Genomic DNA, 26,682 nt, shown 5'->3' on the forward strand with positions numbered 1-26,682 from the left:
AGGTGGGGCCTGGCTGGCTGGCTCAGCATTCAAGAACTATATGCGCCTCTAGTTCTGTTAGAGGCTATTTAAAAAAAAAAAAAAAACTTATTTATTCACTACTGAAATTGAGTAGCTGACTAAGAAAGCTTTCTCTTCAATTTACCATCAAAGTTATTCTGCTATCACTAATTGTTATTTTGAATTCCAATAGGTCAGTTTTTCGTTACTTTTTAAAAACCCAGTTTACCACATTCAAATGGACACCTCTTCAAATGCGTGATTTTCTGATTTAGGTTGAATTTGGTCTTGGCAGTCGATTCCTTGGTAGGCTTCATGTCAAAATTTTATGAAAATCACTGAGTGGGGCCCTTTGTTTCTTACTCCAGTTCTTTTCATGATCTCTTGCTGCTTGTCACTTCCAGTTTAGTCTCTGAAAGTGGAGTGCTACTCACAGTGGTGCGCACATATCAGTATGCCCCTTGCCAGACTCGGCTGTTAGAAGTCAAATAATGCTATGTAGTCGTCCAGAGAGTCTCAACTTGCTGATTCTGGGGTAATTTACTAGACCTCTGTGTCCACAGAAGCACTAAGACCCCCAATCCTCCAGGCCTGCGGCTCTTGACGAAGGAGTCAGTCCCAGCTGTATGCTTCCTCACGGTTACCTACTAAGATCTCCAGTATAAGAAAACCAGATACATTGGCTTTCCAAACTGGCTGCTTTAGGAAATGAAGCTTCAATTTTCATGTTATTGAGAACGGTACTGTATAGCCCTGTCTGGCTTCAAACTCTTGATCCTTCTGTCTTAGTGTCTTGAGTCATAAGATTATAGGTGTGTGTGTGTCACCATGTCCTTCAAGAAAGCAGTGTTTACTGACACAAGAGGGATAAAGGCAAATAAAATGCCAAAGTATTTATGTTGGCTTATGTCACCGTTCTTCACTCTTAACATGGTTGATGAGTGTTTTGAAGGGCTTTCTGTGTGTTTCGCTAAACCCATGCTATGTTCTTTTAGGAACAAATAAATTATCTCTTTATCCAGCCAAAACTTAACTATGCTAATTAGTTTAAGAGAACAATGCCTTTTTTATTTTTGTGCCTTCAAAAACTCAACTGAAATCTTGAGGGAGGAAACCATAGATCTTCAAGGAGAGGGCAGATGAGAGGATGCCCTAAAGGGGAAAAACATTTGGAAGCTGAAAAGCAGATCTTCTTACCTTTTAGTCCCCAGGAAAGAGCTGAAGCACAGGAACCAGGAGAGTGAGCAAATACAGCTGGTCCCCAGGGATGTAGGCCCTGGCTACAGACTCCCCCTGCTAAAGGCTCAGGAGTTAGAAACTCTAATAGAGGAAACTCTAATAGAGGAAAGCCCTGGACCACGTCTGTGAAGGAGATGGAAACAGCATCTAAGACAGGAAGTGGAAGATTCTAGCCCTAGCTCTGACAGAAAATCATGAAGCTCTGCAGAGATGGACACTGGAAATTTGATGGGAGATAGCTGAGGTGAATTAGAGATGGGTTTCTAAAAAACGCATTTAATGCGACCAGCAAAATGAGGTTTTATTAATTCTATGGTAAACAAAAAACAAAATAAAACAATAAAACCCCTACTTTTTAAAAGGGCTATACTGTACCACATTGCTTAAATATGATTTCTATCAGTACTATCATTGTAACATAGACACTGACAATTGAAGACTCTCCAGATTATGAGGCGTTATAATTCTAATCCATTAGGGAAGCAGAGAAATATTTGTAAACATAACATATATGGCATATATCTATGTGTGTACATATATACATGGCACATATATATATATACATGTATATATATATGGCACACAGAATACACACAAACACACATATAATATGTTTTGATGGAATGTTAATAATAAGTGTCGTGTTCTTTTATTTTTTTAAAAAATATACTATTATCTTAACAAAAGAAAAAAACCAACAATTCTGTGTACTTCCTGAAATTTCTTTTGAAAATTCTCTTGTTTACGAAATCTAAGTGCCTGGTATTCACTAAATTTAATTGTTTAATTCAGCTGTATTGATAGTTTGAATAAAATCTTTTTCCATTTACATTTGTCTTCATTGCTTTTTCTAATGTATGTAAATGACAAGGAGCAGATGCCAGGCTTGGTGTTCCTTCTAAATGAACTGTCCTCTGGGGTTGTTTTTTTAGAAGCCACTTATTAAAATGGGATCAGCTTGTTTCCCAGAAATAATGCTTTCTTTAATAACAGTGCACATTAATTTTATGATCATCTCCATAATCATTAAATATAATTGATCATTTTTTCTTATGTATTTAAAAATATTGCATGTAATTACAAGATCTTTTAAAATTTATGTGTCTCTTATATTTCAGATTATAAAAGGATTCTTTCTTATGACTTCTGTCTGCTACCTCTCAACAACAAGGATTATCAAACAAAGATCTAATAGCAGATCATAGCAAGTGTTGCCTAGAATCCTCTCTGAAAACGTAGGCTATGGTTATATTTTTCAAGCAAGTATTAGCTGTCCAAATTTAGAGAACCATTTTGATAAATAGCACTCCAGAGGATCAGGGGGTAAGCGTTAGAAATGAAATCAAGAAATGTCTATGATCACAGTGAACTTGGGGCTTATGAAGTGCTGCATTTGCTAAAGAACATTTTCAAAGTCGGCCTTCAACTCCCTAAGTCTGTAAGTGCATACAGTTTTATTTCAGTCTTTCAGACTGTATAAAGTTTTCTGCATAAATCACATTCACATAAGGTTTGAAGACGCTTGTGTCTAACATCTATAACGAGCTGAGGAAAGATACACGTACTTTTATATGTTCCTGTCATTCTGTCTCTATTTCAGTCAACTGGAAGAGAATGCCTCTCTCTTGGCTGCATACCTTCTTCTGGAGAATGTGTTAATATCGTCATGGCACCACCATTTGGGAGACTAGTATAAAGAGAATGTAAAATACCTAAAAAGGAGCCTGGGGTCTGACTCCTGTACTCAAGTTCCTAATACCCAAAGGTCACCAAAGTTAACCAGTATGAGTACAAATCAGCCACATAAATTAGGTTATTTCAGATAACAGTTTTTCCTATGTCTAACATGAAATTTGGGGGCATGTTTACACTGAAAAGACTTATTCAAGCTAAAATTTAGTCAGACATCCTGCTTTTGGTCAGGCATTCAACACCATGTAGCAAGTATCAGCTCTCCAGCTTCCAGATTAGTGAAGTCGAATAATCACACTAACTTTGTTATTTACAACTTTGCTGATTTCTATACCAGTAAGTCTGTATAGTCATACTTGTGATATTGAGCAAGGATTTTAAAAAAGCACTGAGTTCAAGATAATTTATGAAGTATTGTCAGGACTAAAATGATACCGGAGATGACATCTACAGAGTTTAAATCTAATGTCATCTGTATTTTAGTTAAGTGATGTATATGTGGTATGTTAGATATTTAACAGCACAGAAGACTATATATAAAAACGGTTTTTTGCCCTCCCATCCCCAAGTTGCCCTCACCAAGGAAACTCAGTAGTAACACTGCAGTGGTTTGTTGTCATTGTTTTGTTTGTGTCTCTGTGGATCCACAGTTTTCCATTAAATGGAAACAGCCCATAGACTTTGCTTTACTGTTTATTTTGACAACATATTCTGGTATATTTCCTAAAACTGTATTTAAATAAATATTGGTGGGAAAGATTGTATTGCTGTGTTGCTATTGAAACAATTTTTTTACTCACTCAAACATTAATGCTTAAATTGTGCAGAAATGAGCTGCCCTTCTCTCATAATTTAAGAAGGTAGCATGACACAACCCCATTCTGCCACTGCTGTCACCCAGCCCCAGTTACATCTCCTACCTGAACACTATCAATCTCACGACTCTCTCGCGCCTTCTGCCACCCCTCTGCAGCACAAGCCGGGACAATCTTAAAATCATGACTTACAGCAGGCCACTCTCTGTTTGGGATAACCCACTGCTTGCCCAGCTTGTGCAGAAGAAACATCTAATTGTTTCTAGTTAAAAACCCTATGGGCCCCAATTGTCTGCTGTCCTCCAGAAAAAAGGTTTCCATACCCAAGGACCACTGCATCCAACCACATCTCCTTTGTGTCTGTTTTTTTTTTTTTTTTTTTTTTTTTGCTTTTCTCACTCAATTTTTCCTACAGAAGCTCATCCTTTCTTCCAGATTTTGTACTGCATGTGGATTGTGTTTTATTTTCCTTGCAGAATGACGTTCTCTGACCATCTAATCTAAAACTGATCCTTTGAGTTATCTGAATTATTTTAATCATCTTTTAATAATTAACTGATAAACCACTAGAGTTACCAAAATTATTCTTACCTTTTTAAATTTTTTTCAACCTCAGTGAAATCTAAATATTTTGTTTGAACCTCTGGACATAGTATTTGTTAACTGAATCTGTAAATAAATGCATGTCTTTAAGAAAAGATTAATGTATACTATTAGAAGAATATTGGGTGTGTTGGCATAAACTTGTAATCCCACCTCCTTGGGATCACATTGTCCACCTTATTTTTTGAGACAAGATCTCTCATTGAACCTGAAGCTTGGTTGATTTGGCCACAATGGATGTGCAAGAAGGGATCCTCCTGTCTCTTGCTACCCACTACTGAAACATGATCATGTTGCACCTGACTTTTAAAATGGGCGCTAGGGATCTGAACTCAACTCCTTGTGCTTGAATGCCAAGCACTTTACTTGCTGAGTCGTTTCCCCAGCTTCAGTTTTCAAACTTTTAGTGGACAGAGGTGAAAAGGACTGGGAGACAGGGTCTACTAGGCAACAGAAGAGAGTTCAAGAATAGCTTCGGTAGCATAGTGGGACCTTGTCTTAAAATAAGAAAGGGAGTGTAAAGGCAAGGGTATGACTCAGTGGAAGAGTCTCTGACTAGCCTGTGTGTAGCCCTATGTTTAATCCCAGTAGAGAAAACAAAACCAAAACTCTACAAGTGTCACACACTGGTAATCATATTACAAACACAAACCAGAGTCTTCTAGTAGCTACAAAATCTCATCTTTCCTGTTTCAATATATGTAGTATACTATCTTCTAGACTGTGAAAATGTGTCTTATACTGTACCATAAAGTTATTCTGTTCAGTCAGTAGTAGTTACTCAGCTATTTCCCTTACATTTATTAGTCTCTGTTGTAGTATCTGCTGTTACCATTGTGTGGCAGATTACTTTATGTATGTAGACATTGGCTACATTCCTTCTCATGCAATTGTGTGTCCAGTCAGACTAAGTGAAAGTAACATGTGTAAAAAGTTTCCTTGACAGTCATGGTGTGTGTGGGATAGCACCTATTGTAAAATGGGTAGCCCATCAAGAAATGGCAAGTAAAACAGCTGCTCAGAAGTTTGAATCTAAATCATCATTAATCAGGAATGTCACAGTATCTATTTAATTCTTACTGTTTACTCTTTACTGTTTTCTAATCAACCCTGTCTACTAAACTTCAAAACTAGACCTGGGAAGATGGCTCAGCCGGTAGAGTGCTCGCTGTTCAAGCATGAGGGTCTGAGTTCAGATCCCAAGCAGCTGTTTAAAAAGCCAGGAGACTAGGGGTTTCCTCAGCTTGTTGCACTATCAGCCAGGCCATTTCAAGCATATCAGCTCAGCTCAGGTTTGTGAGAGGTCATGTCTTAAGAAATAAGGTGCAGCTGGGCGGTGGTGGCGCATGCCTTTAATCCCAGCACTCAGGAGGCAGAGGCAGGCGGATCGCTGTGAGTTCGAGACCAGCCTGGTCTACAAGAGCTATTTCCAGGACAGGCTCCAAAGCCACAGAGAAATCCTGTCTCAGAAAACCAAAAAAAAAAAAAAAAAAAAAAAATAAGGTACAGAGTGATTGGGGAAGGTGTCCTGTGTCGACCCATGGTCTCCATGTGTACATGGGTGAAAGCACGCACATGCACAAACAGGCACACTAATAAATAAGTTTAAAAATCAGAGTTCCAAAGGTTATATGTTGTATAGATTTGTGTGTGCCATAAAAGGCTTTGTGCCCTTTCTTATGTGTTTATCTACTGTTGAACATGTGCCAGTTTTGAATAATTTTCTTTTGTTCTACCTATGAATAAAAGCCAGAACCCAGAGTAATGATGCTGCCTTCCTACAAAGCTAAGATCAGGCAATGTCTGCGGACTAACTACTGTTCTGCCACAGCTTTTCCCTCTACCTGGTGTGGCTCCTCAGCAGCTGAGTGCTGAACTGGCAGGAGTTTGTGTCTACAGTTTTAGAAAGAGAGTTGATTAGGAAGGGATATGAGAGTAGTTTTTGGAGTTGATGCTTATGCTCTGTAACTTAATTGGAATATTAATGCACTTGTCAGAATGTATTTAAAGGAACATTTAAGATGTATTAAGTTTACTTTGTATCAGTTACATCTGAAAAGACTGTAAGCAGACATTGAAAAGTTAAAATAATTCTGGTATATGTCGAAGTGAAGTGAAGTATGCTGATATCCACCACATGCTTTTTTATTGTTGTTACTTTGAAACAGGGTTGTATGTTTCCCATGCTGGACTTGTGCTTGCTATGTAACCTGGCAGGCCTTGAACTCGTGATCCTCCTGATTTCCTGTCCCACACATTAGGATTGCAGGAATTTTCCCTACCATGCCTGGACACTGTGTACTTTTAAATACACTGAGAAATGAGATGGAATGATAAAATGGCAAGATGAGTGCATAGATCATAATTAGGTGATAAGACAAATAACATAAATTCGTTGTAAGTGCAATTGAGGGGTATATGTGTTACAATATATAATTCCCTCAATTTATAAACACTGAAAATTCTGTAGTAAAATTACAGGAGAAACAAGGGTGTTTTACTCATAGGAATCTACTCCATAGTGGTAAAAGTTTTAAACTATAATAAAATAGATTCTATACATTAATCTCTGAGATATAGACTTGGTATTTGGGATTAGATATGCTACCAGTTTATGAAGACAAAAAAAATTAATGGAGAATGCAAGGAAGGGGATGTGTGAAAGAACAAGGAAAAGAGCTGATTTCTGTGTGTGTTCCAAGTAAAGTCATAGACTGAGAGAGCTGCAGGGAGCCAAGGAAGCTAACTGTATACGAGCCTCTCAGACTGCACATGTAGAAAGCATGCCAGTTTGTTAGCTTTCCAATGTCACTGTGACCAAAATACCTAAGAAAACCATGTAAAGAACAAAAGTCTCTTTGGCTCATAGTTCCATAGGGTTCAGTCCATGGAACTTGTCCCCATTTCCCTGTGCAGAACATTATGGTAGTTGCGTGTCTTCTTCACCTCATGACATGTAGGAAAAAAGAAAAAAACTATAGGAAGATGTCAGAACAAGGTGTGATCCCCCTAACAGTTGCCTCAAGTTATCTCTTTCCTGCGACTAATCTCCATCTCCTACTTTTCACCACCTCCATTTATGTCAACATATCATGATTCCACCAAGAGATGAATCCAAAGGCTGAGGAAATGTCCCAGTTGGTCCTCATGCAAGCCCACATGAAAACTGAATATGGTGGTACACATCTGTAATTATCAGTGTTTTCCGGTGGCATGGAAGTGGATGGATCCTTGGAAATCACTGGCCAGTAAACCTACTTTAGCTGATGAACCCCAAGTTCAGTGAGAGACGATGTTTCCAAAGATAGTGGAGAAAAATGGGAAAAGACATTGGGTGTTGACCCCTGGATTCCATGAGCACCCACATGGATAGGCACACATGTACACACACACACACACACACACACACACATACACACACACACGAAGGGCAGGCAACCCAGTTATTAGATCAGAGCTCTTATAATCTTAGTTGTCTCTGGAAAAACTGTTTCGGACACAGTCAGAAATGTATTGGCAATCAAGATTAACCATCAGATAGATCAAATAATCTATTTTCAATAGACAGTTTAAAAGCAGGTGTCCCACCTCTACCTCTCATGTTCTTAGCTGCTTTTCTCTGGATCTCTTTTCAATGGATTTTTCTTTGCATAAATAAAACAAAGTCATTTATTAAACCCAATGTGTGAAAGTGTCTTGTATATTGTATGTGGGAAGAAGTAAGTTAATAGAGCCTGTCAGGTGACTAATTCTCAGCTAGGTAAAGTCAGCCAGGGTTAGCAGCGATTTTGTATTCCTTATGTAAGAGAACAATGAAGGCAGAATAAGGGGAGATTCATCTGTACCTGGCATGATGCCTTCATAGTCTTTACGAACTGCTCAAAATGCTTATTGCATGATGAATTGTTTATTACTCTACCTCATATTAATTCCCGTTAAGGTAAGGGCTTTGACATTTTACTAAACGTTATGTATCGGTGATGTTATGTCCATTTGTGGTTAGCCATCCTAGTGGCTGCTATTTTGGTTTGTACATGCATCATAGCACAAAGTTCAGTTAATTGAACAGGACGTAGATTTTTTTTCCCACAGGACATAGATTTTGGCTCTGTTTACCTGATGAGTTGGTAAAAAAAATTAAATCTGATTGTTAATGTGGAAAAACACAAGCCAGATTTAGGCATGCATTTGTTACTTTGAATGTGAGCCAAAGAGAGATATGGCCACTAGACAGCTTGTAATTTTTATCTTCTTTAAAGTGGCATGCCCTTTAGACTTGGGTGCATTCCAGTGGACTCAGGGATATGGGTATTTATACAGAACCAGAATCTCATTTTCACTGCACACTGAAGAATATTCTCTGTAAATGGATCCATGGGGAAGGTCTCATTAGGTTTCAATTTCTTCTCCATTTTCACCTCTACCTGATGGTTGCCTTCAGCCACCTAAAGAAACAAAAGGCAAAATTCTCATCAGTCACTGCATTTTGTACATTTCAGAGATGTAAGAAGACTATAGGGTTGAAGGTGCAAAAAAGGAATCAATTCCAAATGCTAGTTTGGCAAGGGATAATGCTGCTCTTCAGTATAAAGGCATAGAAGATCAGAGAACATGTGTGGACCATTGACCTTAATATATTTTGAGATTTTTTTCCATGATGTTTGACATTTGTCTGACACCTATAGTTAAACTATAAATTTAAGCTAAGTCCTCCTCCTTTCTCCTTTACTTTTTTTCCTCACCTCATAAGGATTTCAGTCCTCAGGTAGGATGGCCTCTAACTTGGGACAACACTCCCTCTTTGGCCTTCTGAGTGCCGGGATTACAGGTCCAGCAAGCATGTCTTTTTCAAATATGCTTTTCTCTGATATCACTGTCAAAGTTGGCATATTTAATTCTGTACATAAAAATCAGCTTTACTCAAAATGCATGCATGAGTTACCATTGCATTTGGGAAATGGATCCACGGCCTTGGCGATGGTAACATAACTTCAGTGGTATAAATTCCATTGTGATCACTATCAGTTCTGCCAAAAATGGAAGCTGGGTAACATCTCCCATGCTTTTCATAATTATTCAGGATCCACTGAGGAAAAACCACCATTGGAATTTAGAGATGTTTTAGCTAAAGTGCATGTGTTCCATCAACTACACAAAGTGTGCTTCTGGAGAAACAGCGAGACTTCTGATTATACAATGTGGTAATGGGAAGAGATTGCAGAGCCTGTGTGGGCTGCCAGTGAGGTGCTAAGCTTTGAATAAAATGGCACTTTATCATCTTTGAGAAGCAATCAGAAGTGAGGAACAAAGACTTAAGAGAAAATTTAGGCCAAATTCCCATATTTCTGTAATTTAAGTATTTATTTTGCTTTCTCTGCTTTAGATTAATCATCTTCATATTAGAAGCAGCACGTGTCCTGTTCAGTTTCAGTAGGAGGGTCATTCAATAGTTCCTGGGGTAAGGTGCAGGAATGTTGGTTAGAAACCGAATTTTTAGACTCAGAGAACAGTGACTTTTCACATAATGTCTGAGAGGCATTTGAAATATTTGCTGATAATTCATGCAGAATCCTCCAGGAGAGCTCTAGAGATCTGGGCTAGGGTCCAAAATTTTAAATTCCCTTGATTTGTAAAACTTACTTGACAGATTTTGGTATATACGCTCATACTTTCAGATGATATCTATAAAGTAAAAGATAATGTAGGGCTAGCATGTAAATATTTCTGAAAATTGCTGTTATTAAGTTATCTGCCTTCCATTTATACCCTAGTGCATTGGTTTTCTGTGGATGCTGTAACAAGTGACCACAAACACATTGTATATTTGAAAAGTGCATAAATATATCCCCTCACAGTTTTGGAGACTGGAACTGTGAGATTCATGTGAAGAGAGGGCTGCACTTCCTCTGAAAGGTCAACGGAGAATCTGTTCCTAGCTTCTGGGTTGCAGGGAATCCTAGCTAGTGACGGCGTCACTTCACCGTCCTTGTACCTTTTCCTTCTGCCTTCTCTTCTGCTTCTTTAAATTGCCCTCAGCCTTCTTTTTGTAAAGATACTTGTGATTACATTTAGAGCCCACCCACAGACTTTCCCCATCACAAACTCTTTAAATTTGATCTAAAGATTTTTTTGCCATATAAGGAAATAGAGATTTTTTTTTTAAGAATTAGGACATAGGCATCTTTGTGTGGTATGCTATTCAGCCTCCACAGCAAGCATCACCTCGCTGTGTGTATCCATATGGGTGGGTCCTGTGGTACTTTTCTCCCACTTTACCCTCGCTGTCAATCCAAGGGGAGGTGGACAGCCTGCCAGGACAGTGTTAATCCACAAACCCTCATGTCTTCACTCTGCTAGATAATTCTGTCTAGCTATGTGAGGGGTTAACAACCCACACCATGTGTGTATTGGGCTGGAGGGCCTTCAGCCTTCTTTTTGTAAAGATACTTGTGATTACATTTAGAGCCCACCCACAGACTTTCCCCATCACAAACTCTTTAAATTTGATCTAAAGATTTTTTTGCCATATAAGGAAATAGAGATTTTTTTTAAGAATTAGGACATAGGCATCTTTGTGTGGTATGCTATTCAGCCTCCACAGCAAGCATCACCTCGCTGTGTGTATCCATATGGGTGGGTCCTGTGGTACTTTTCTCCCACTTTACCCTCGCTGTCAATCCAAGGGGAGGTGGACAGCCTGCCAGGACAGTGTTAATCCACAAACCCTCATGTCTTCACTCTGCTAGATAATTCTGTCTAGCTATGTGAGGGGTTAACAACCCACACCATGTGTGTATTGGGCTGGAGGGAGAGAGAGAAAATCATCCAAAGGTCAATGCTGTGTGTCTTCTTACTCAGGCATTCTCCATTTTATTTACTGAATCTGGAGCTCACTGATTCAGCTAGACAGGAATCTTTCTCATACTTACTGGAGTTACAGATGCATGTTCCATACATGACATTTTTTTAAATGTAGGTGCTAAGGTTACTAATTGAAGTCCCCTCTGCTTAGATGGTGTGAACTTTATTAACTGAGCCATCTTCCCAGGCTCAAGGGTTATTTTGTTGAGCTGTAGCCTGTACCTCCAGTTTTAGCCACGCACATGGCCAATACATTTGATTATAAGTGGACTGAGAATACAGGCCATCTTAGCAAGTGTTTCCTCACTGACACAGGTCCTTGAAGCATGTATCCTAGCAACAGTGACTCTTCTGTGAAGCTTATCTTTTAAGATTAGATTACATGCCTCTTTTCCCAGTACATGGGAGGTAGAGAAGTTCAAGATCATTCTCAGCTATGAAGTGAGTTGGAGAACAACTTGAGCTATATGAGACCTGCCTCAAAAAAGCAAAGGAAATCTTAGTTCTTACCTGTCATGTTAGTGTGGATTGGCAGAGAGTCACCTGGTGTCTCTCTTCCTGTGCAACAGAAAGACAATAAAAGAGTAAAGGTGATAGTATAGATTGGGCAACCCTTGTCTAAAATGCTTGGTCCAAAAATGTTTCAGACTTTTTTCATGTATTGGAGCATTTGCATATAAAATATTCAATGTTTGCATGTCTTACATATGATCTTAGGAAGGAATCCAAATATGAGTAGGAAATTAATTTTTTTCTGGTAGACATTATGCACTGTCTGAAGGCAAGATTTCAGAGGACTTATAATAATTTTGTTCATAATTTTTTGTTTACTGATTTTAAGCAAAAGCCTCACTATATAGCTCAGGATGACCCTGAAATTTTTATTAGTTGAGGCTTATCTGAAACTTATGGTTAACCTTTTCCAGCCTCCCTTGTGCTATGTTATAGGTGTACAACACCTCTCCCGGTCTAAAACTAAGATTCATGGTGTAGACTTTTCTGTTTGTGGCATTGTGTTAGGGTTTTAAGATCTTCTTATTTGAAGCTCTTGTGGTTGGTTTGTTTGGTTGGTTTTTTGGGGGGTGAAGGGTGTTTTTTTGTTTTTTGATTAAAGAGTTGCACTGGTTACTTTCCTTGTCACTTTGACAAAAATCTGTAGTTTTAGTGTATTTCTGCTAAATTTGGATGAGCATTTATAAGATAATTTGCTATGGAAATAGTCTTTTTGCTGACATATGACACTCAACCTTCTGAAGCCTGCCTTCCCTCATCCGACGAGTGGTCAAGTGGCAGCTCATCCTCCTCTCCTGTCTCAGAGTAGATAGCTTTTGCTGAACATTCAAGCTCTAACAGATCCGAGATTTTATTGAGAAAAAGTTCTAGCATCATAGGTTTACTGTTTTTCTGTATTATTTTCTGCCATGCCTTTGCATCTTAGAAATGCATTTGTCTTACCTTTATTTTGTCTTATTCTTAATTAAAGCTTTTTCCTAGGTAGATGCTGTAGATGAGCAAATTGATCACAAGGGCTTTATTTGGAATACTGATTTTGGGAGGGCCAGGAAGGCTATGTTTGTCTTACCAAGCCCTTGGGAAGCTTTCTGTCTCCTTCATCATTACCATACATAGATACGGAGGTAGCACTCACTGAACCATAGGGAAAATAATGACCTTAGAATAAAAAAATCCACTTGAGTCAGTGGTGTAGAAACTCTTAAAACTATCCGAGGATGTATTTCCATATCCGACTTAATGCCCTCTTCCATGTGTCTATTCAGGTAATATAAGAGCAATCATATTTCTTCCATTATTGAAGAGTGTGACAACCCTTAAAGTCCATATGTATGGAGTTGGCTTTTAAATGAATGAAATAGAATGTGCTGCTTGAGTTCAACCATAGCCTAATTCTAGCATACCAAGAAACAATGTACAATACTGCATGTTATTTATAAAAGATAGTTTTTGCTTAGTGAATGTTTCTCTGTTTCACAAAATGCTCATTTTTCTCCCCTGTGAATTCCTAAGTTTCTAGAGACAAATCAGTTAAGATATTCTGATTGTGAAGGCATGAGAAAGTTGCACAAAATTTACTGAAGCCTTTGACTTTACTCCTTTACTGAATTCAGCATATGGAACAGAATTAAAAATACTAATTTGATCTTATTTCCTCTATTTACAGGCCTTGTACAATTCAATCAAGAATGAGAAGCTTGAATGGGCAGTGTGAGTACGCTTGATATCAGCTTTTTAATAATGTGGTTTTGCACACTACTGTAAATGAAGACTGTGTTTTTATTTCTGGGTGACACAGAGCCAAATAATCACACACAAACTATATTAATTACAACACTGCTTGACCAATGCCTTGGCGTATTTTTACCTAGCTCTTACATCTTAAATTAATCCATTTCCATTATTTTTATATGGCTTATTTTTTTTTTATATTTAAAAATTTCCATGTCCTCCTCTCATCCTCCCCCTTCCCTCCTCTCCCCTCCACCCATAACCCCCCTTCCCTCCCTCTCCAGGCCAAGGAGCCATCGGGGTTCCCTACTCTATGTTAAGACCAAGGTCCTCCCAACTCTCCCCAGGTCCAGGAAGGTGATCAACCAAGCTGAGAAGGCTCCCACAGAGCCCGTCCATGCAGAAGAATCAAAGCCCAGTGCCCTTGTCCTTGGCTTCTCAGTCAGCCTCCACCGTCGGCCACATTCAGAGAGTCCGGTTTGGTCGCATGTTCCATCAGTCCCATTCCAACTGGAGTTGGTGGTCTCCCGTTAGTTCTGTCCCACCATCTCCATTGGTGAACTCACCCCTCATGGTCCTGACTTTCTTTCTCATGTTCTCCCTCCTTCTGCTCCTCATCAAGACCTTGGGAGCTCAGTCCGGTGCTCCAATGTGGGGCTCAGTCATTTTCTTCATCTATTGCCAGGTGGAGGTTCTATGGTGATAAGCAAGAAATTCATCAGTATGGCTATAGGAACTGGCCTTTTCAGGCTCCCTCTCCTCAGCTGCCCAAGGAACTAGCTGGGGCGTCTTCCTGGAAACCCGGGAACCCCTCTAGAGTCAAGTCTCTTGACAACCCTCAGATGGCTCCCTAAATTAAGATATATGCTTCTCTGCTCCCATATCCACCCTTCCTGTATCACAAGCATCCTATTCCTCCGAGCTCCCCCCATTCTCCCTTTCACGCTTTTCTCTCCCCATCTTCCCTTGGCCCCTTCTCGCCCCACCCTTAACTTCCCAATTTTTGCCCGGCAATCGTGTCTACTTCCAATATCCAGGAGGATTACTATATGTTTTTCTTTGGGTTCACGTTCTTATTGTCTTCTCAAGGATCCCGAATTATAGGCTCGATGTCCTTTAATTATGGCTAGAAACCGATTATGAGTGAGTACATTCCATGTTCATCTTTTTGGGTCTGGGTTACCTAACTCAGAATAGTGTTTTCTGTTTCCATCCATTTGCATGCAAAATTCAAGATGTCATTGTTTTTTACCACTGATTAGTATTCTTTTTTTTTTTTTTTTTTTTTGGTTTTTCGAGACAGGGTTTCCCTGTAGTTTCTAGAGCCTGTCCTGGAACTAGCTCTTGTAGACCAGGCTGGCCTCGAGCTCAGAGATCCGCCTGCCTCAGCCTCCCGAGTGCTGGGATTAAAGGCGTGCGCCACCACTGCCCAGTTCTACTGAGTAGTATTCTAACATGTATATATTCCACAGTTTCTTCATCCATTCTTCCACTGAAGGGCATCTAGGTTGTTTCCAGGATCTGGCTATTACAAATAATGCTGCTATGAACATAGTTGAGCAAATGCTTTTGTAGTATGATTGGGCATCTCTTGGGTAAATTGTCAAGAGTGGAATTACTGGGTGCTGGGGTAGGTTGATCCAACATTTCCTGAGAAACCGCCACACTGCTTTCCAAAGTGGTTGCACAAGTGTGCATTCCTACCAGCAATGAATGAGTGTACCCCTTACCACACAACCTCTCCAGCAAAGGTTATCATTGGTGTTTTTGTTTAGCCAATCTGACAGGTGTAAAATGGTATCTCAAAGTTGTTTTGATTTGCATTTCCCTGATAGCTAAGGAGGTTGAGCATGACCTTGTCTTTTGGCCATTTGAACTTCTTCTGTTGAGAATTCTCTGTTCAGTTCAGCGCCCCATTTTTTAATTGGGTTCATTAGCATTTTAAAGTCTAGTCTCTTGAGTTCCTTATATATTTTAGAGATCAGACTTTTGTCAGTTGCAGGGTTGGTGAAGATCTTTTCCCAGTCAGTAGGCTGCCTTTGTGTCTTAGTGACAGTGCCTTTTGCTTTACAGAAGTTGCTCAGCTTCAGGAGGTCCCATTTATTCAATGTTGCCCTTAATGTCTGTGCAGCTGGGGTTATACGTAGGAAACGGTCTCCTGTGCCCATTTGTTGTAGAGTACTTTCCAATTTCTCCTCTATCAAGCTCAGTGTGTTCAGATTAATATTGAGGTCTTTAATCCATTTGGATTTGAGTTTTGTGCATGGTGATAGATATGGATCTACTTTCATTCTTCTACAGGTTGACATCCAGTTATGCCAGCACCATTTGTTGAAGATGCCCTCTTTCTTCCATTGTGTACTTTTGGCTCCTTTATCAAAAATCAGGTGTTCATAGGTTTGTGGTTTAAGATCCAGGTCTTCTATACGATTCCATTAGTCGACTTCTCTGTTTTTATGCCAATACCAAGCTGTTTTCAATACTGTAGCTCTGTAATAGAGTTTGAAGTCAGGGATGGTAATGCCTCCAGAAGTACCTTTATTGTATAAGATTGTTTTGGCTACCCTAGGTTTCTTGTTTTTCCATATAAAGTTGATTATTGTCCTCTCAATATCTGTGAAGAATTTTGATGGGACCTTGATGGGGATTGCATTGAATCTATAGATTGCTTTTGGTAGAATTGCCATTTTTACTATGTTGATCCTCCCAATCCACAAGCAAGGGAGATCCTTCCATTTTCTGGTATCCTCTTCAATTTCTTTCTTCAAAGACTTAAAGTTCTTGTCAAAGAAATCCTTCACTTCCTTGGTTAGAGTTACTCCCAGATATCTTATGCTATTTGTGGCTATTGTGAAAGGTGATACTTCTCTGATTTCCCTCTCTGCTTCCTTATCCTTTGTGTATAGGAGGGCAACTGATTTTTTGGAGTTGATCTTGTAACCTGCCACGTTACTGAAGGAGTTTATCAGCTGTAGGAGTTCTTTGGTGGAGTTTTTGGGGTCGCTTATGTATACTATCATATTATCTGCAAATAATGAAAGTTTAACTTCTTCCTTTCCAAATTGAATCCCCTTGATTCCCTTATGTTGTCTTATTGCTATTGCTAGAACTTCAAGCACTATATTGAAGAGATAAGGAGAGAGTGGACAGCCTTGTCGTGTTCCTGAATTTAGTGGGATAGCCTTGAGTTTCTCTCCGTTTAATTTGATGTTAGCTGTCGGCTTGCTGTAAATAGCCTTTATTATATTTAGGAATGACCCTTTTATCCCTAATCTCTCCAAGACCTTTATCATAAAGGGGTGTTGAATTTTGTCAAATGCTTTTTCAGCATCTAATGAGATGACCATATGTTTTTTTTTCCTTCAGTTTATTTATATGATGGATTACATTGATAGATTTTCGTAAGTTGAACCAGCCCTGCATCTCTGGGATGAAGCCTACTTGATCGTAGTGGATAATTTTTCTAATGTGTTCTTGGATTCGGTTTGCCAGTATTTTATTGAGAATTTTTGCATCAGTGTTCATGAGTGAGATTGGCCTGTAATTCTCTTTCTTGGTTGAGTCTTTGTGTGGTTTAGGTATCAGGATATCTGTATCTTCATAAAAGGAATTTGACAGTGACTCTTGTGTTTCTATATTATGAAATAAATACCTTAAGGAGTATAGGTATTCGGTCTTCTTGGAAGTTCTGGTAGAATTCCGCATTGAAACCATCTGGTCCTGGGCTCTTTGTGGTAGGGAGGTTTTTGATAACAGTTTCTAATTCTTCGCGACTAACAGGACTATTTAGAGCATTTACCTGGTCCTGGTTTAACTTTGGTATATAGTATTTATCTAAAAAACTGTCCATTTCTTTTACATTTTCCAATTTTGTGGCATACAGGCTTTTGTAGTAAGATCTAATGATTCTCTGAATTTCCTCTGTGTCTGTGGTTATTTCCCCCTTATCATTTCTGATCTTATTAATTTGCATGTTCTCTCTCTGCCGTTTGATTAGTTTGGCTAAGGGTTTGTCAATCTTGTTGATTTTCTCCAAGAACCAGCTTTTTGTTTCATTGATTCTTTGGATTGTTTTCTGTGTTTCTATTTTGTTGATTTCCGCCCTCAGTTTGATTATTTCCAGTCTTCTACTCTTCCTAGGTGAGTCTGCTTCTTTTTTTTTCCAGAGCTTTCAGGTGTGCTGTTAAGTCACCAATGAGTGCTTTCTCCGTTTTCTTTAAGTGGGCACTTAGAGCTATGAACTTTCCTCTTAGCACTGCTTTGTGTCCCATAGGTTTGAGTATGTTGTGTCTTTGTTTTCATTAAATTCAAGAAAGACTTTAATTTCTTTCTTTATTTCTTCCTTGACCCAGGTGTGGGTCAGTAGTTGACTGTTCAGTTTCCATGAGTTTGTGGGCTTTCTGGGGGTAGCATTGTTGTTGATTTCTAATTTTAATCCATGGTGGTCTGATAAGACACAGGTGGTTACTAATATTTTTTGTAACTGTGGAAGTTTGCTTTGTTACCAAGTATATGGTCAATTTTCGAAAAGTTTCTATGAGCCGCAGAGAAGAAGGTATATTCTTTCCTATTTGGGAGGAATGTTCTATAGATGTCTGTTAAGTCCATTTGGTTCATTACCTCCATTAAGTCTTTCAATTCTCTGTTAGGTTTCTGTCTGATTGACCTGTCCATTGCTGAGAGAGGAGTGTTAAAGTCTCCTACTATTAGGGTGTGGTTTGATGGCAACCTTGAGTTCTAGAAGTGTTTCTTTTACATAAGTGGGAGCTTTTATATTAGGGGCATAGATATTCAGGATTGAGACTTCATTCTGAAGGATTTTTCCTGTTATGAGTATAAAGTGTCCCTTACCATCTCTTCTGATTGATTTTAGTTTGAAGTCAACTTTGTTAGAAATTAGTATGGCCACACCGGCTTGTTTCTTAGGGCCATTTGCTTGATAAACCTTTTCCCAACCCTTTACTTTGAGTAGGTGTCTGTCTTTGTGGTTGAGGTGTGTTTCTTGTAAACAGCAGAATGTTGGATCCTGTTTTTGTATCCAATCTCTTAGCCTGTGCCTTTTTATAGGTGAATTGAGTCCATTGATATTAAATGATATTAATGACCAGTGGTTGTTAACTCCGGTCATTTTTTTTGTAGTAGAGTTTGTGTGTTTTCCTTCTTCTAGTTGTGCTGGTAAAGGGTCGCTAGATGCCTGAGTTATTGTGGGCGTTGTTCGACTCCTTGGTTTGTGATTTTCCTTCTATTACTTTCTTCAAGGCTGGATTTGTGGCTACATATTGTTTAAATCTGTTTTTGTCTTGGAATATCTTGTTTTCTCCATCGATGGTGAATGCAAGCTTTGCTGGGTATAGTATCTAGGTTTGCATCCATGTTCCCTTAGTGTCTGTAGCACATCTATCCAAGCTCTTCTGGCTTTCATGGTTTCCATTGAGAAATCAGATGTAATTCTGATAGGTTTCCCTTTATATGTTACTTGACCTTTTTCCTTTGCAGCTCTTAATATCTTTTCTTTATTCTGTATGTTTTGTGTTTTGATTATTATATGGCGTGGGGATGCTTTCTTTTGATCCAGTCTATTTGGTGTTCTGTAGGCTTCTTGTACCTTCATAGGAACATCCTTCTTTAGGTTGGGGAAGTTTTCTTCTATAATTTTGTTGAATATGTTTTCTGGGCCTTTGAGTTGTAATTCTTCTCCTTCTTCTACCCCAATTATTCTTAGGTTTGGTCTTTTCATGGTGTCCCAGATTTCCTGGATGTTTTGTGTTAAGAATTTGTTAGATTTATTTTGTTCTTTTATCTGTAAATTTATTTCCTTTATAGTATCTTCAGAGTATGAGATTCTTTCTTCCATCTCTTGTATTCGGTTGGAAATACTTGTCTCTGAAGTTTATGTTCATTTACTCAGAATTTCCATTTCCAGTCTTCCCTCAGATTGTGTTTTCTTCATTACCTCCATTTCATTTATCAGGTCTTGTACTGTTTCCCTTACCTATTTGATTGCTTTTTCTTGTTTTTCTTGGGTATCTTTGAGAGATTTATTTATTTCATCTACCTTTTTGTTTGTTATCTCCATTTCTTTATGGCAGTTTTTTACCTCCTGTTTACGGTCCTCTATTATTTTCATAAAGTACTGTTTAAGGTCGTTTTCTTCTATATCTTCTGGAGTAGGGTGTTCAATTCTTGTTGTTTCGGGATGTCTGGATTCTGGTGATGTCATGTTGCCTTTCATGTTTTTGGAGGAGTTCTTGCTTTGGCGCCTCCCCATCTCTTCCTTCAAATGGAGCCGGGAGGTTCTTGGTGTCTTAGACCAATCTTTGCTGTGACTGAATCTGGTTGGATCTCCTCAGTGCCAGAGCAGGAACTGTTCCTTGCTGCACAATCTGAAGAAGCCCGCACTCCCTTGCAGGAATACTCAGACCTGCCTGGAGGCCAGAGTCTGACCCCTTTGGGTGGATGGCCTTAGTATAGGAGCAGGACACCTGAATACACTAGGGAAGGCTTGGGAGAGGCAGGGAAGTGAAAAACAAAGACAAGCCTGCAGCAGGAGCTGGGGGAGTGGGTCTGTGCTCTCTTCCAGGGCAGGTTGCCCCAGGGTCGCACTCACTCACCAGTCCAGATGGAACTCCCCTGCACAGGATCAGGGATTCCTGCATTTCCATTATTTTATATTTTATCATGAAGCTTGTGTTTTTTTTTTTTTAACCTCTTACTTCTTGGGCAGCTACATGGCGTCTGCCTGATTCCACCATTTTTCCTCCTCTATCTCTGCTTAGATATCCCCACCTTGCTATATTCTTCCCTGCCATAGGCCAAAGAAGCTTCTTTATTAACCAATGGTAATGAAACATATTCACAGCATAAAGAGGGGAATCCCATATCATTTCCCCTTTTCTGTCTAAATAAAAAGGAGGGTTTAACTTTAACATAGTAAAATTACAAAAAAACAAAAGATACCAAGCAAGAATTACAGTTACAATATTTCTTTGTGAATCTAAAGTTTCATATCTAATTTATCTTTTATCATACTAAGGAAAGCTATAACCGTCTTCAACTCCTTCAAAGACCCCAAGAAGAATATATTACCTAATAAAACAGGAAGTGCATTGTAAGCAACTTCTAAAACTCTAGAATTGACAGAGACATCTTGCTGCCTGGACAGTAACTCAAAGTTCTTCTGTACCATTGGGTAAACAAACATTTATAAACAATCATTTTGGGAATTTGGGCATAGTTTTCTCCCAAACTGCTTCCTGCTTTTTGTTGTGCAAAGTATTTTTAGGGCTCATGGAAAACTTTTGGGGAGTTTTGTTCCATCAAACTACATCAGCCTGGAAGGAATCCACAGGTTCCCATCCTTTCTGGAAACAAAAGCAGAACCTCTTTTCCAACATGACAGATCCTTAGACTCAAATTTTGAAGTCAAGATAACTTTAAAATATATATGTTCGTTTAGCTTAGCAGCCCCCAGAATCAAATGTTTTTCATCAGTTAACTCATTAACAGTCAAAACATGAATAAAATACAATAATACACATAATCCAGACTCTCTGTGTATTTTCCATCTTTACATAGCTTATTTTTAACTATATTACTTTTTAATATTTTATTATCCTTATTCCTTTAATCTTCGATTGTCTGTACTCCTTTATATTACTTTACTGTCTCTTTAAATACTTTTGTTTTATTTTTTAAAACTATTTTTTCTATAACTGTCTATACTTTTTTTCTTTTGTTCTTTAGCCTAAGTACATTTTTAAAACACTTTATGGCCCATGTAGAGGTTTATTTTTGTGAATCTGTCTTCTTTATTGTATATCTGTAATCTTTTTTTGATCACTGATTTAAACTGATAAGCAGACATGATAAGGACCAGAGCACCCACTTTGTCTGTTTGTTCTACCATGCTCAGCTTTTCAATATAGCAGAGGTCCATTTTCCTCCATGTTTACCACCCAACTCTGGGAAGCAGTTAGCCCGTGCAGCCACTTAGTAACTTGCAGCAGGCTGCTCACAAATTCCATTTAAGTGTTCTATAACAGGACCTCCCAAAAGAACCAGGGCATTTGAGCCACCAACATGAACCAGGAAACTTCCTCTTAAAGGAGCCACACAGTTTTTGCTGCTAAAGCTGAGTCAGGAAGCCTTCTCTTAAAGCAGCTGTGCCTCTGCTCACTGTCAGCAAAAAGAGCCTACCTGAAAATACACAGCTACCAAGAATCTCCATTTGACTCCCATTTTTATAGGTCAAGAAGCCCTTTTTTTAAAGCTTACTTAGGCATTATGTGGATATTCTTGCCAAACATTTGGTCCCCATTTGTAAATGAATATTACACTTTTGTTTACGGACTGCTCAGACCCAAATAATCACACAGAAAATTACAACACTGCTTGACTGATGACTTAGGCGTATTTCTAGCTAGCTCTTACATCTTAAATTAACCCATTTCTATAATTTTACATTTTACCATGAGACTAGTGATTTGTTATCTCTTGCTTCTCCTCTATCTCTGCTTAGATATCTCCCCTTGCTATATTTATGCCCTGTCATAGACCAAAAAGGCTTCTTTATTAACCAGTGGTAATGAAACATATTAACATCATACAGACAGGAATCCCACATCACACTACCTTTCTTTATGCCTTGGAGGTGATTTTAGAGAGTATGTATAGCTAGTTCTTATTTTATTTCAGTTGTCTTATCTGCTTTATATGAAACCTGAGTAAACCCTGAGAACTCTGTTACTCTTGGTGGTGGTAGTGTTTGTTAGTTAGCATTCTTCTTTTGCTCTGACCTATAAGCAGTTAGTTACCTTATAATTAATCTTTGAAAATTGTGTTTATACCAAAACCTAAAATACATGGTATGTGTATCATCTACTTATTTGAGTTTTCCTCTTGCTATCATCAAATATCAAGTGAGGCCAATCTTGTTTATTATCCACTAGTCTACTGTGACATGAGTCAGTATTAATGAAAAGAGGAAAAAGATTCCATGGGTAGATGAACTTGAGAAATGATTAAGCTAAGCCACCCATTTGTTTTAAACTTCAAGTTTAGAACATTACATATTATTAATAATCTCTCAAGGTATTGCATATTACTAACAGTCTCTAAAAGAAAAAAAAATTTGAATCTGCTTGACAGTAAAAAAATAGTTTCAGGGCATGTGCTTTAGAAAATTTTGTTTAGATAAATACTACTTAACTTTATATAAGCAAATAATACTTTCTTGTTAAATTTTCACTAATATACAATTGAATTTTTTAAAAAACAATTGTTAGGTTTGCTGTTGAGATGGCTTAACTGGTGAGAGAGAACTTGTTATTATTCTAAAACTTGTCCTCTGAACTCCACATGTATCATGACAAGCTGGTGCCCATAAACCTTCTCCCTGTTATCCCCACATACATATGCATAGTGAGTTTTCAGTATCATTTGAATTATTCCACTAATTCCAGGCTATATATTCCTGTTGTAGGTGACTCCACTTAGGAATTTAATATTTGCAAGTGTAATCGCTTGTATTCTGTATTTATACATGATAAAGCTCACTTAAAAGCAATGTGTCATTTCAAGGAATTCCTGTAACATTCTCAACAATCATGGTAGAGAGCACTTGCTGTTCCTACAGAGAAGAGAGTTCAGTTCCCAGCACTGATGGTATTCACAACCATAGCTCCTATTCCAGAAGACCCTACACCCTCTTCTGACCTCCAGGGGCACAAGGCATCCTATGTAGGATTCCACATTGTGGAGTCAGATCTGAGTATGAGTTTCCTCTTCAGTAGACCAAGTTAATGTCTGTGATCGCATCTCAGGTGATTTAACTGAGGACCCAGAAGTATTCTGCAACCATAACTAACCAGTTCACACTTAATGCTGTAGTTGGAAAGGCTCAGGTTCTACTTATTTTCTCTCCTTTTCTGCTTTGTATCCCTACTCCAAATGCTTGGATGTATACTACTGGTTTGTGTTTCATAAAGAAGAAAAGTAAGGCATTGTGGCTGTTAATTTTTTAACCTTCTACAAAACAAAGAAGTTGGATAGAATCATCGCAGGTATCTTTCCAGTTCTGGTATCCTGTTTTTGAATTTTACTTTATATGAACATCTCCTAGGCCAATTTCCTGTGTAAGAACATTGTTGTTGTATAGAGTGAATATAAAGAAGGGAAGGTAATGGGGATGGATGAAGCAGTGTGAAGCAGTTACCTGTATAGATAACTGTCGTAGTTTGCTTTCTGCTGCTGTGATAAACACCACAAGTACAAGCAGCTTGTGACGGGAAGGTTTGTCTTAGGTTGCAGTTTACAGTATTGCTGAACATATGTTAAAACCAGTGTTGGTAGAACGCACTTCAGAAAGCAGTTCTGGACCTCAGCCTTATGGGATCCACTAGAGCATGCTGTTTTTCCTTAATGAATGTGTTGTTCCACATGTAGAGTTGCACCACAGTGCCCTTCTGGCTCTCTTTATACCTCTCTCTGACTCATTTTCCACTTCTTATCATGTGTGTCAGTCTTTACCTCCCTAAGTTCAACACTACAATTATCTCTTAAGATCATTGTTCTCCTTCACCCCTTAAACTTTATCTTCCAACCCTGTACAAATGATCCCTCAACAAATGGAGTTCTGCCTGCTTCTCTGAGTCTCAGTTACCTTTACATTGTGCTGCAGGGCTTTGGGCCAGCACTTGCATGCACCCTCTCTTTCTGGCTCTTATAGTATATTCATTACTGTTATAGACAACAGTAACTTCCTGCTTACCTGGGTTTTGACTTCTACATCACCTTTGACTGCCCCCACAGCTTCTCTAGACCTGGCTTTCAGTAATGCCCTTCCCTTCAATCATGCTGCTGCCACTCATACTTATTAAAACATGCATCCTCTGTGTCTCCTAAGCAAGTGTGTGTATGCCCATCTCTTGTTTCTTCTACATTAACCTGATCAAAGCATCCTAATGCTGTAAAACTTCAAGTAGGCCCCATACTTTCTGTCTGTTACCTATTTTATTACAGTATTTCTTCACATAGTCCTCCTGTCAACTAAACACAGTTACTAGTACTTGGCCCATGGCCTTTTCACTTTCTCTCCTTTCTCTGCATGGAACCTTACCCCCAAAGCTCAGATTATAAGACACCCATTCCATTACATCTTTCCTGGTCTTACCAACCAGAAATGACCTCCATTTTACTTTATCTGATAGCACTATCAGTTTATATGCTCCATTATAGCTACTTCGAATAAAATTTCATTAGATTCCAGGTTCCTTGAGGAAATTAAACATGTCTGATTTCTCCCTATATTTCCTGCTTTGCCTACCGTAATGCCTGTGTGTAGTGCAGATTCCATAAAAGGCTATCGGAAAGGTTGATTGTGTATATGCATGTTCAGAACATAAACAAAGGATGCTACTGCTGTGGAATTTGTAAGGTAATGCACACTTGAGTGGTTATTCCTGTGATGTTGATGTCAGAGCCTTAGAGGAGACAGACATGTAGAATTATGGGCTGCTATACTAGCTAAAGGGGTCTCAGCTGTTACATACAAGGAAATATCTGAGGGACCCCTCTCCTTGGGAATGTGAGTGACAGAAAAAGGACGTGGCAATCAAGTAACAAACAGTACTCCCGTTATGATATTTTTTAAAATGTGACTGAAGTTTTACTAAATAGTTTTTCTTTTGAAAATGTATGTACAAGGTTGAGGGAGTGCGTTGCTCTAGCATGGAACTTTCTTTCTCTGTGTGAGGAAACCAGAAATCAAGAAACATTTACTCATAGGTCCAAAGACACAAAGGTAGTACTATGGCAAAGCCAGGCTTTGTTTCCTCTGATGCCAAGCCTGGCTTCCCCATAGGTATGTAGTCTTATGAAGTCATGTCTGAATGTTTTTGTGTCAGCGAGCTTTACATTGGTATATGAGTCCCATCAGATGCTTGTAGAATTGCAGGTATTGCCAGGAAGCTAGCTGTGGGATCAACCACTCACTGTTTCATTCTGTAAATCCTTCTGGGCCCGGCCAAGTGTAGAGTACAAAAGACAGATGTGACTGTGGCCTAGGTCTGCTCCTCATAAGGACAAAGTGTGAAAGGAGGAGAGGCCGCTGCAAGAATGAGAATGTAAAAATTGTAGTGAAGTAGGCACAGAGTTGTCTGGCTGCTGGAAAGAACTCAGCCACCATACACAGAAAAAAATACTGTATCTCTGTCTCCATCCCTTTGCTCAGTTGCTCGTTATTCATAAAGTGCTTATTTGTTGAACTGCTTTGTCCTATGAAGGATGCTGGGAATTCAGAAAGAACAAAAGTCTATACACCACCGTGACATTTCCTTAGCTTTAAAGCAATTCAGAGTTCAAGTTTACAAAAATCAAAGTAGAAAGTAGGAAAGAGATAAGACAACCTTTATAACTAATTCTAGACTTTTAAAAAACTATACTTACAGGGGGATCTTCAGAGTATACAGCTAACAATGTGACAAAGTTAAAAAATAGTACTCAGCAGAAAAAATCATGAATTTAATGCCTTAACCTGTGTAGTGATGTGATGAGCAGGCCTGCTTTGGGTCCCGCCCTGTATGATTTTTGTTATAGCTATATGACATCTGTATTTAAGAATGTCAAGGAGTCTTCCTTAAAATGTTTGTACCTGATGCATGGACCTGGTCTCACTTTAATGAAGTCACAATATAGCCCATTTTCAATACAGAGCTGCTGGGTTATACTCTCTTCTCGGTACTTTGCTCCTGCTCCTCATTTTGAGTCTGAATACACATTTTTAACTGCATCATGACATAATCTTTGCTGCTTCATATTACCCTACCCTACCCTACCATTCATGATGAGACCATTCAAAACCTTTTGCTATCTTTTCTTCTAAACCAAACCATTTCTTGTGTGCCCTCAAATCGTTCTGTGGTGTAGTGGGACACTGAGCTTTTTCTGTCCCTCTTCATCTATTAGACTACCCCTGCATGCTTCAAAGAGCAACCATTAAACTTCCACTTTATTGTGAACTTTAAATGTGGCTGTTCTTTCTGATACCATTGTTGCTCAGAGACTAATTTGCTGACACCAGAAAATGGAAAAATTTTCACAAATTCTTCCTATTTCTTTACTGCTATGTCTAACGTGTGTGTGTGTGTGTGTGTGTGTGTGTGTGTGTGTGTGTGTGTGTGTGAAAGGGAGAGAGAGAGAGAGAGAGAATGGTGTGTTATATGATTTTGTA

General features: G+C 38.7%; 1 protein-coding gene across 3 annotated transcripts in view; it reads left to right on the forward strand.

Annotated features, from left to right (window-relative positions):
- Psd3 (pleckstrin and Sec7 domain containing 3) overlaps positions 1-26,682 on the forward strand; it is a 548,735-nt gene that overhangs the window by 434,593 nt on the left and 87,460 nt on the right. For all 3 annotated transcript variants that reach the window (XM_038324926.1, XM_038324929.2, XM_038324927.2), the window contains one exon: positions 13,390-13,433. In XM_038324926.1, coding sequence (XP_038180854.1) covers positions 13,390-13,433 — 44 coding nt within the window. The remainder of the gene's footprint in view (positions 1-13,389; positions 13,434-26,682) is intronic.

This window comes from Arvicola amphibius, chromosome 4, assembly GCF_903992535.2.
Source record: "Arvicola amphibius chromosome 4, mArvAmp1.2, whole genome shotgun sequence".
In the NCBI taxonomy this organism is placed as follows: Eukaryota; Metazoa; Chordata; class Mammalia; order Rodentia; family Cricetidae; genus Arvicola; species Arvicola amphibius.